The sequence below is a fragment of the Aulonocara stuartgranti genome (genome assembly GCF_965226115.1).
Source record: "Aulonocara stuartgranti genome assembly, chromosome: 3".
In the NCBI taxonomy this organism is placed as follows: Eukaryota; Metazoa; Chordata; class Actinopteri; order Cichliformes; family Cichlidae; genus Aulonocara; species Aulonocara stuartgranti.
Window position 1 is genome coordinate 68,293,795 of NC_138941.1, and position 11,908 is coordinate 68,305,702.

The 11,908-nt window shown below is 40.0% G+C and overlaps 2 protein-coding genes across 6 annotated transcripts in view; one reads left to right on the plus strand and one right to left on the minus strand.

Moving 5' to 3' along the window:
- Window positions 1-11,908, minus strand: part of LOC309698840 (uncharacterized protein) — a gene marked incomplete at its 5' end in the record, with an annotated part of 151,421 nt that overhangs the window by 11,362 nt on the left and 128,151 nt on the right. The window lies entirely within an intron of this gene.
- Window positions 119-11,908, plus strand: part of LOC309693587 (uncharacterized protein) — a 92,208-nt gene continuing 80,418 nt past the window's right edge. For 2 of the 5 annotated variants that reach the window (XM_082512957.1, XM_082512960.1), the window contains exons 1-2: window positions 119-389; window positions 11,379-11,482. In XM_082512957.1, coding sequence (XP_082369083.1) covers window positions 11,465-11,482 — 18 coding nt within the window. In that variant the 5' untranslated portion in view covers window positions 119-389; window positions 11,379-11,464. Of the gene's footprint in view, window positions 390-1,848; window positions 2,516-5,371; window positions 5,489-11,378; window positions 11,483-11,908 lie in introns of those variants that run through there. The other 3 variants (XM_082512961.1, XM_082512958.1, XM_082512959.1) reach the window with 3 other exon arrangements.

Here is an 11,908-nt window from a genome sequence, read left to right on the forward strand (position 1 = left end):
TAAGGAAAGAGTTTAGGGAAAGAGAACAGGCGCTAATTTTGAGATAACACCCCACGTGGCTACGTTGTGCAGCTGAGTCACGTGACCACGCAGCAACAAATCACAGCAGAGCCGGAAAAGGAGGCGAAGCAAAGTGTCTGTGCAGGAGAGGAGAGTCGAGCAGAGAGAGCTGCTTTTTCATGAAACGGGATGTAAAATACTAAACTTACAGGAACGTATACCACTACCAACGTTTGGATCGATATCTGCATCGATCTGCACACCCTTGTCTCCTGGATTGTAGCTGAGATCAGCGTGAACCACGTGGGTCTCTGCTCCGTCTCTGTGTTTCTTAAGACTTCCAGCTTCATCACGGAGTTTCTCTCGGCTTTTTGTGGGCTCATCTAAAGGTAAGCACTGAGCTAACTTTAATGTGGGTTCCGTTTATGTTGAGTTTAGCTCTGTTGAGAATAATAGATTGCTTGGGATACACTGGAGTTAGACAGACTGTAGAGTTTGATTGCTTGCGACATTATGAAATGGCGGTTGCTAGGGGGTAAGAATGCATATAGAAAAATAGTCTTGGAATATGAACAAAAGGATGGGCTGCAGGGCAGGAGAACAGCCAACCCAGGACAGGAAGCCACAGGTACAAGCCTGGGGGAGGGAAATCAGCCTTTACAATAGGACTTCATAGGATGATCTCCAGATGCATCTGTATTTTATTTTCTTCGCGCGAAAATAAAGACTGTTTTTTGAAGTAAAAGTCTCCGCCTGATCGCTACCATCAAAAAGAATCCGTGAAAGCGCCGTACTTCTTCTTCTTCTTCTTCTTCTTCTTCTTTTTTTTAACACTATGTAGTCTTAATGTTTATTACGTATTATGGTATACACAAATGCAATAAGCAGCAGGTGTTATAGGCATCTACAAGCAACTGTATATACAATTCTAACATGTGATTAACTATTAGTTACTCAGTGTCACCCTTTCTATGCAAAACTAAGCAACTGAAAATAATCAATACTGCCTTAAAAGTGCACATGTGTAATTTATATAATTACGTCACCACATCTGATTAGAGTAACATTAAGCAGTTTTATATTACACAGAACAACCACAACAGAGCTCTACAATTAATAACATCTAATATCAGCTACTCTGACAATGAGCTGAACATCACTAATCATTACCGGTGCCTTTTTTGAGTCTCTCTGCTTTCCTCTCAATTTCTGTACATTATTTAAAACTCTTAATAAAGTTTATTACTAGTTTATTGCACTTTTTGCAATTTATGTAATTACTACACACTTAATGCATACATATTATTAAAATCTGGGCTATAATGGTTGTATTGATGTATAGCAACTTGAAATGCTCCCAAAAATGGCTCCACAGCATGTAAAAATATAATATAAACTCTGGTGGACTTGGTTCTATGGTAGGTCTTAAAGGGTTAAGAAACACCAGAGAGACTGAAGCTCATCACATTGATCAAGCAGGACTCATGATCTTCACCAGCAGCTCCCTCACAGGGAAATTTTCTGCACTCCTCCGTAGGCCCACTGCAGGAGATAAACCCAGCATTTCATGAACACTGTGATGGAGACCTTTGGTTTGTGTAATGTTATAAATACTCTGATACTCCCCAGAGGCTCCGGACTTTTACATAAAGATATTATATTTAGTCCTGTGGAAAGTTATATATTTAAGTATTTAAAAATATATGATCCTCTCTGGTTACTCTGGTATGAATAACTCTGAATCACTTTATAGTAAATAGCACACCATCTGCAAAAAACTGTGAAAGAATTCCAGATCACAAGTGTAGCCCTGGCTATATAAGTAGCTCATTATTTAAATTTGTTCATTAATATTGATAGTTAATTGCAAATGTTTAATGTGTTCAAGAATGTATACAAATGCCTGCAAAGTATGTGATGTGTGTCAGTTAAATGCACAACCTTTTTATTTGTATTTTGAGGTTTATGTCATTATTTTTGATATGGTATTGATATGTACTACAGCTCCAGTGAGACCTGAAGTAGTCTCAGGTAGAGGGGTTGGAGTAAGTGGGGAGCCGTGTGCACTCTGCAGGAAGTGAGAGAGACGAGAGCTGAACAGTGTCGAGTGAACGCAGAGTTCATAGAAGGGCGACAGACGTATTTTCGGGTTGACGGATAGTTAACTGGAGTCGAGAACTGTTGTACCCTACTGTGAGTAGGAGGAGACGGACATCTTGCTGGCGTGTCAGAGAGGTCCCTTCTGCTGGTGTGCTGAAGTTATGTGTTCAAGTGGGAGCACGTGGAAAGGACGACTGTGAGTGCTGCTGCCGCGGCCTGCTGGTAGCCGTGACCCAGTTTCACCGCTATCCTCTTGAACTGCCTGGAGGTGTGAGTACTGTTGTTGCACGTGCTTTTTATTTTTACTGCTTGGCAACAAGTGAAGCGACCATATTGTTTTAGGTCCCAATGCACCCGAGCCACGACTCAGGCCTGCAACGAGGGGTTTGCTAGCAGAAAGACTGTAGCACTTGAGGTGTGTGTGTTTGGTGAGAGTGCGTGTGGGCCCACAATATGATTTGATTATTTTGTTTCTGTTGAGGTAGATACCTTACCATTGTTTAACAAACTTTATTGATTTTGCTTATTTTCTTTTGTGTTGTTAATTAAGCATTCACTAAAGTGGAGTTAACTTTATAATTGACCTGCTTGTGTGTGATTTGTTTCCATATAGTGTAGTTTTATTGCATATTTAATACCATAAGCATTAAAAAGGGAGTATCAATAGGAAAGTAACAACAGGAACCCAGGGCCCCTCTCAATAGAACGTGGGACGGGTGTTACACAAGTTTGTAGTTCAACATACAAGTGACGACCTTTGACCTTCATCGGGTTTTATTTAATTGTGTCAGAGAAACTCAAACGTGCTCTTCATGCAGCTGAGTACATCAAGTGTTTAAAACAGAAGCTGTGCAGGTCTGAGATCTGCAGCTCTCTGAAACACCAAACATGTCCTTTTAATGCTGATATACAGTGACACAGCAACAGGGGTGATTAATCCTTTTGTTTTTTTGTCTTTAACTTTATCAATAAAACAGCTGCAGCTTTCACCGACAGCACATGTGGTACATTAACCTTTGTACTGTTTTCATCATAAAGCTGATTCTTCTGTCCTCACACACTCAGGATCTGAAGTTCTTCTCTTACATTTTCTTTCAGTATTACAGTACACTACAGTACATTAATCCATAGTTCTGATTAATGAGGAGTTACTGAAGTACAAGCTTTAAAAAAAAATGTTACTGTCTTTACAGATGTGGCAAGAGACTAAAAACATGCTGTAATTTTAAGATATTTAATAATCAGCTCTGCACAGGAGCTGAAGCAGGGTGCAGCCTGTTGCTTTTACAGTATAATACTTGTAATAAAAGTACAGTAACAGTAATTAGTGACTGAGTAGCCCAGAGCGTTTCTCTTGATTTCTTTAGTCGGTGTAAATTCATTCACCTGCGCAGCTAAACGAATCCTGACAGCCGCGTGCTCATCTTAGCTAGCTAGGTCTCAGGACCTAGCTAAGGACGGTAGTTACGCATTAGCTGACAAACACATGTAACTTACTGAAAAAGTGCAGCGGGGCCTCGGGTCCTTCTGTCGGGTAGTCCAGTTTATTGAAGAACACCTCAGGATGTCAGGTTAAAACACTCGGTCATGTTTTCGTAGCGTAAACGCTGGCCCTCCTCTCAGAGCCTATGCTCTATCTCCCAAACAGAGATACACAAGTTTCAGCTGCCAGTCAAAGCTGTTATGATAATGTTTCCCCCAATTTAACATCGCCGCGGTAGAAATTAGAATCAAACTTATGGGAATGGCGACCCCTTGGACAGAAATCAGCGTGATGAGAACTATTGAAAACTAAAGAAAGAATCTTTGGAAAAAAATTATCTGAGGAGAATAAATTTATTTAACACTTCCCCCATCGGACCCCCACCCCACCCGCTAACATGGAGCAAGTGGGGTTTATGATCTATACTGCAGCCAGACACCAGGGGGCAATAGAGACGTTTTGGCTTCATTTTTGGGGTGCTGTCACATCGTCCATCTTTTATACAGTCATTGGGTAAAACCCAGAAGTGGCCATGTACAGCCACCATATATCAAACACTTCTGAGCTAAATTTTACAACAGACTGATAGATCTTTCCTCTCTATCGATGCAGTGTACTGTACTCTTTACTATTGTTGGGCAATAGACCCTTTTAAACAGTGTAAACCCTCTCAAAGGAATTTACAATTATCTTTACTGTGTCCACATCAGTGATTGGGGAAACCAAAACAATCACATTTAACACTGGAAGAACTACCTCATTCTTTAGGTGCTTCAGGCATGTTTGAGGCCTATCAAAAATCCCTCAATGAAATGTGACGAACCCCAAATCTTACGTTTAGGGTGTCAAACAATGTGTCAGAATTCAGTACACATGTCAAAAGAACTCACAACTATTATTGTTTCCTCGGACAATGAGGATCTAATGCACTTATGCATCAGGAACTTACATGCTAGGAAAACAGTCTCACTACCATGCAAAATGTACAGAAGTAATTATTAGTCAATTAACTGTGAAATGCACATGCTATAATTACTCCAGTCACTTTTACTCAGGCTCAGGAATCTAAAAGAGTTTGATGTTCGGAGAGTCATGTAAATGCATAGGGTAGAGGTTTAATACCTGTACATGAACGGTTAATCCCACAAATCATAGTTTAAAAAAAAGCCATGGAAAAAAATCATCATGAAAAAACTCATGGAAAACATAGAAAGCATTGTTTAATGTTAAACCTGGATAAACCTGGAATCCCTCCTTTTGACACATGGTCTCTCCCATGAGTCAACTCATCAGAACTAGGGTTAGTTAGAAAAGGGTTAGTTAGATCATTCCTCAGGCAATATCAGGGCTTCTCCTCCGGAGTAATTTCGCTCCAGCCCTGTAAACCCTGTGTTAGAGAATAAAATCAGTATTAATGTCTTGTTAAGTGGGTCTGCCTGGAGCTCGCATCCACACCAAAATTACCTAGAAACAAACATCAGTGAGTAAATACAAACTTCACACTTGCAAACAACTGTTGGGTCATAGGAGTAATGAGGCATCCCACACCACAGACACAAGTGTGCCATGTGCAGTTATTTCCCCAAATCATTAAAAACACTCCTGTTGCCATAATTTGCCCAAATTATGGATCATTCCATCTGTTCAATCAAAACTGTCACTCACTTGTTTTCACACTATGAGCTCAACAGTGATATGATAATGAGCCCAACACTAAGATGTTCTGTGTTCACTGCACATCCTGCTTCACCTTCACTCATGTCTGTCTGTGCCGAATCCTCTACAAAGACCCTCAGAGAAAAAAAAACAATAGCAGTGGAGCGTCCTGGCGGTCAGGTCTGGATCATCAGACTCCAGAGGTGCTGCTGTAAATCATGTGGTCAACCCTCCTTTTCTGTGAAGGAAGTAAGTGCACTGTTACAAAAAAACAAAACAAAACCATATTAGGCCTTGTTCAGGACATGTCTAAATATATATTTAAAAAAACTGTCTTTCTCTTACACAAAGAAAACAACCCAAACCTAACTGGCAGAATCAGTCTGGTACTATGACAAAACCCCCAAATCCGCCAGAAATCACAGGAAAAGTTTTGCTTCCTGGTGAAACAACATGCTGTAGGGATTAGAATCTGCCATGCAGTGTTGCAGTCGCTGCTTCTGGCTTTAGTTGATGACTGATGCTTACATGGTCTGAAATCAGACTTAAGAGTCACTACCTTTGTTCATGTTCCCCACATCATATTTACTGGTTGCCCACAAGTGCTCAAGAATATCACACGATTCTGGAAAGTCTGGGGCCAACTGACCTAGTTCCACCTGCAAGATACACAGAGAAATTTCTCCCCCTTTTGATTAGCAGCTGCACAGTTCACACAACACTAATTTTCGCCATTAAATGCTTCCTAAACACTTCATGGCAGTATTTCATCACTAGAATGTGAATTCCTTCCCCAGGTCTGTGCTTTTTCACTCCTTTTTCATTTTCACAGACCCAATCATTGTATTTAACTTTTCTTCTCTTTTTTTCCCCCAACACAAAACATGTGACATGTTGTCGTGCAAGCTTCACCCATACATCAGGAACAAGAAACTCATTTCAACCCTCTGTTACATCTTATTCACTTGTTTTATAATCCAGTCATCTTTCCCTGATCTAGTAACAATCAAGTAATTTGCATATCAGCTCATAACCCACTAAGTTGACAGGACAACAGAAATGCATGTTCAATATATTATCACAAAAGAGAATTTGGTCCATACAGTAAATTATTTGTCCTGCACCAATCAAGCAGAAAGCATCTGACAATTTACTATATTAACAACTAAATTTATTGTCTGATCACTGGTTGGTCAAACCAGAATCTCTCCTCTTTTTCTTTTTTTCCCCCTTTCACCAAAAGTTTCACCTATTGTCCTGCAACCTGGAGAGTTAATTGCCAGCAGTGGATACAATTTACACTATTTTAACACTGACGACAGATAACAAGCTGATCTTCATTGCATGTGTGTGTTTGTGTCAGAAAGGGTCTTATTGCCAAATGTTGAGCAGGTTTACAACATTAGGAAATTGCTGCGGTACTTAGTGCAAAAATACTGTCATATAATGCTTAAATAAACATAAATATAAAAATTAAAAGTGCTAAGTAGATAGATAGATATATACATGATATATACATGAGTGCAGGTGGTGATCAGTGCCAAACATGGAATGATGCAGTGAACACAGTGTAGGGTCATGTGTTAGTGGTGGGATGTCATGTGGTTATTGTTCATGAGTCCAACAGCAGAGGGAAAGAAACTGTTCTTATGGCGAGAGGTTCTGGTGCGAATGGACTGGAGCCTCCTGCCTGAGGGGAGCAAGTGGTTGACAGGGACGGATTTTCTCCTGTCACTTTCTTGGCCTTTATAGCTTCGTCATATTGCACTTTATGGTGACGTTTAAGGTGGTTATACAAATTCGTAGTGTTAGCTTGCGGTCCTGCTACTATGGCAAAACACAGCTTGCAAATTATGTCTTTTTGACTCTCATCATCTTCTTTGAAACCAAAAAACTTCCACACGGAGGAATGAGAACCTTTTCTTGGAAAAGGTTAATGTTACAGTGGGGTTGTCATTCTCACCGCCTTCAGCGAGCTTTTCCTCTGCACTCATTATGTTTTCTCCCCTCAGGCAGTTTCTCTCACGTGCTCTTAGAGCTGGGCGATAGAATGATAACAATATGTATTGTGAAATAACTTTTTCTCGATAGAAAAATTTAACTATTGCAATAGGCCTCACCGCTCTAGTCCTCTTAAAAAAAAAAAGAACAGCCAATCCAAATTAAGTAGTGCAGAGCTGAACCAATCACAGCCGCAGCGTCACGTCACGTGACTTGTTACGTACAGCACAAGTGCCAAGCCACATATGTGTATTTGTTTTGGGAAGCAGCCAGCCGCCGTGTTGCCCGGGTAATGGAGGAAATGAGTGTGCCAACTAGAGAAAAATCAACCGAGAGCATGATCGAAGGTTATCGGAGAATAAAACCAATGATGGTTCCAATGCCGGAGAGATTGTCGAACGGAAGAGCCATAGAAGTTCCATAGTGTGAAGGTATTTCAGCTATTTCAAGTCAAACAGAGTAGCGCGCACTGTAAATTGCACCGAAAGCAAGTCTGGAAATACAATAAACCGGTCCATGCTCAATCTCTGACTGAAAGCGCTAATTCGTCATTCATCAAACATTGTTTAAACTGTTTGAAAAGCTAAGCTATACAACAAGGAGAGATTGAGAATTTCCTTTTAATTCTCAGTTTATTTGATATTAACAAAAGTTAGTCAATTTTGTCTGTTCTTCTGTAAAACAAACTAAGATTTATTTTTAGAATTAATAATTTCTAAGTGGAATTGACAATTTAGTCTGTTTTGTTTGTTCTATTTTGAAACTTAAACGCTTTAGCGGCTGCCTTTTGTGTAGTTTGCAATATTTGCCTTTGTTTAGCTGAAAAAGTCTCATGTTTCTTAAGTACATCTACCCTGTTGAACTTATTATGGGAAATAAATATTTAAATCAAAAAAAGCTGCTGATTATTTCACATTTTACTTACAAATATAGTTATTTGGCTTATATCGTGATATATATCATTATCGTCTGAAATGAAAAAAGAAAAAACATATCGTCATATGAAAAAATCTCATATCGCCCAGCTCTACGTGCTCTGTTGTTTTTTCCCCCCTGCCCGCTGGCGTCTGTATCACATGGTATGAGGCTCTGCCCTTGTCATTTGTTGAGCATGAAGAGTGAGCGCTTATTTTCATGTAGATTATGTCCCAGATCAAAATGCGGTGCAATTGTGGGTTTTTTGTTTTTTTAAAAAACATTGTCATTTGGAAATGAGATCACATAAAAGTATGAATTGAAATCGCGATTTTCTAACATTTAGTTGATAGCATTATTTAGGGCTGCACAAACAGATTTTTTATTTTTTTATTTTAAAGATTTGTTATATAAGGATACCACAGGCTGAATTGTAGATGGTGCTGCTTGGGTCCAAACTGTCATACAATATGAAAAATGAGAATATCATGGAATGCTGTCACAGTCTGGCAGAGGCAGACTGTATGGAGTGATGTAGAGGAGCCAAAATGGAACGTGAAATAAAACTTGACCCCGATCTCGGTAGAACAGAGGTTCATGGCAAAGCCGTTCAGGGGGGCCGACCCGGAGGTCGACAGCATAGCAGTTCAAAGGTTCACGGGGTCGGCCACAAGTCCAACGGTGGCGACGGAGGAGATCAGGGGGCCGACCACGTGGAAGGTGGCAGCGGCGAAGCAGGCACGGCTGGACAGCTTAGCTGACGGCCGGTGGTGATGTGGGCGTGTACATGGACCCTCGGGTGGCTTGGTGGGGTCCCGGCCATCACAATGCCCTATACCTGCAGAAAAGGCTAACATTGTTATCTTTTTAAGAAGAAAAAAAAATTAAAAAAAACCCCCCAGCTAAACATGAGGTTTTTGGACAAAGTGTGTGTTCTCCATTCTTTAAGCACTGGTTCGAGCACTGTTTAAGCACCGGCACCGTTTCAAAAGTACCGGTTTGGTACGGGTATCGGATAAAACCTAAATGATACCCATCCCTACTGCTGCATCGACATGGACATGGAGACAGGCGGGAGACTCAACATGCCAACTTTAACTCCTGTAGCTGGTGTAGGGAGAGCTGCGTCACACAGGGGATGGAGTGGTTCAGTCTGCATTCTGGGCGGCTGCTGCCTTGGCAGTGAATGGGAAACTCCTCCAGTTGTAGCCAAAACAGTTTTTGTGATGCTCCGATAAGCGCTCCACAAAAAACGGATTGGCAGCAATAATCCAACATAGCTGGACCTGAATAGATTCCTTCTCCACCTTCTGCAGAGAAGATAATCCAAAATCCATGGAGCTGTGCGACGTGGACACTAAACTAAAAAAAGTTTGTGAAATGAATGTCTGCTGGGTCCCACATGGTCAGATGGCTCTGTCACAGTCTGGCAGAGGCAGACTGTATGGAGTGACATAGAGGACCCAAAATGCTGACAAAAATGGAACGTGGAACAAAACTTGAATTAGCAAAAAGTGAGCCGTTTAATGAGGCTGTTAAAAAAGAAAAAAAAATACAACAAAGGCAAACTGAAGTAAAACTAACATTAACCTAAACTGAAAGAACTAAACAAACAACATGAAATCTAAAAGCATGGAGACAACCTGACAAAAAACAACCAGAAACACAGACTAAATACACACATGGGTGATTGGGGGAAGTGGAAACACATGGGGAAACAGCTGACACTAGTCTGACATAACGAGACAAAGGAAGCAAAGCTGACTACTCTGACATAGGATACAGACCTTCAAAATAAAACAGGAAACATGAGACGCAGACATGACATTACAAACTTGATAACATAAGACACGCAGCATGAAACACAAAGGGTGAGGGAAACTTAAATACAGGGGAAGAAAATAAAAGAGGAATCTAATAACCAAATGAACTTCGCTGACCTAAAGAACTTAAACATAAGCCATAAACATCAAAAATGAACTAGAATTCAAAACACTGGTTCAAAAGACCCAGGAACGTGACAAATGCATAAATAACTGAGCTGCTGAAGCAGGTATATAGTGCCGAATCAACTTAAAATTAAATTAACTTAAAACAATTCAGATTAGCCTTGAACGTTTTAGCAATCTCCCTTACATGCTTGTCAAATTTAAGAAGTAGATCAAAAATTATTCCTAAAAACTTAAAATCTTTGACCTCTTTTATTTCTTCGTTCCTTAACTGGATATGAAACTCATCGTTTATCTGATCATTAGGAACAAGAAACTAAGAATCTGTTAGTCTCACTCATTTAAACCCTCTGCTGCATTCTGTTCACCCCTGCTATCATTCAATCATCTTTCCTAATATAATATTAGTCCACTAGTTCATATATCGCTTCTCATCTTACTAAGTGAACCGAACAACATAATAAAATCAGAAACACAGGCTTAAAATACCATCTGGTATTCATGAGCTTCATTGCGTGTGTGTATGTGTTAGTAGGATTAAAACATTCTGTGCTTATGTATGTCATTTTAATTACTTTCCCCTTTTTCTGAAACAAATCTCTTTTTACTACACCTTGTTTCAGAAACATCTAAAGAAGAAAGTCTCTATTGTAGTCAGGCACAGCTAAATTCTGCTTGTGAGTTAACCTAGCCAACCACACTGTGTGTTGTTAACGCCTTCAACATGTACCAACTCGTGATGTGTGCCACTTCCTCTATGTCCTCTATTTGTACCACCATATGGAGGACCGCAAGAGCCACACACACATCGAAATACAGAATTCTTAGATGATGAATTGTAGAATAAATTCTCCATTTGTAAAATAATTTTAGAATTCCACATTAACAAAGTGAGTTTTGAAATGTCTTTTTAAAAACCTCATTACTATCCTAGGGGAGCTAGGATGGTAATGAGGTGCTTGGAGATGTTGTAGGTGGCTGAGTTTATACTGCTACCATTGAGACTGATCAGGACTCCGTCTTTGTGGATCTATGGAAGTCCAAATATACAGGGTGTAGCATCCCCTGGGTAAAAGCGGCGATATGCAGGGGGGTCAGTGATGTTTCCTTTCAAGTTCTTGTAGGCAACTGATGACTTTCTTTTTGTAGTTGCTTCTGGGGTTTCACCTTGAAGCTTCATAGGTATTGTTGTCACTGAGGAGTTTAGTCATGTTTATTTGCTCTGCTTCTTTTTGTCAGGCATAAAATACAAATATATACTTTTTGTGTCCCAGCTGAGTAACAGGAGGAGAAGAGTGGTGGTGCAGCAGAGGATAAATTTCAGCCATTTGGACTCAGCTCAGCCACTACAGAGGAAAGAATGTCTTCAACACAAAAGGTGAGAAAAACATCACAGTTACTCTGTTATTGAAACTGTGTGTACAGCTTGTTGGTTTTTAAAAACCTGTTAACAGCAGCTTTATCTTTTCCATCCTGGGCTCCTCCATATATACAGAATCTACATTCACAACCAAAAACCACAGAAGTTACAAGAAAATACAAAGATCATATTTCCTACACACACTGAAACAACAATATCATCAGTTGAACTCTGATTTTTTTCTGAAGTAAAAGAGTTTCACTGATGATCAATATTTCTTCAATAATGTCATTTTGTACAACTCTCATTGTAGCAGATCATTGTAATGTGATACTATCACCAGAAGGTGGTGGTAACACACCTACAATGTGCTTTTTGACATGTTTGATTCCACCAATGGAGGGAGTTTCAGTTTGTTGCACGACTGAATTTCACTCACTGCCT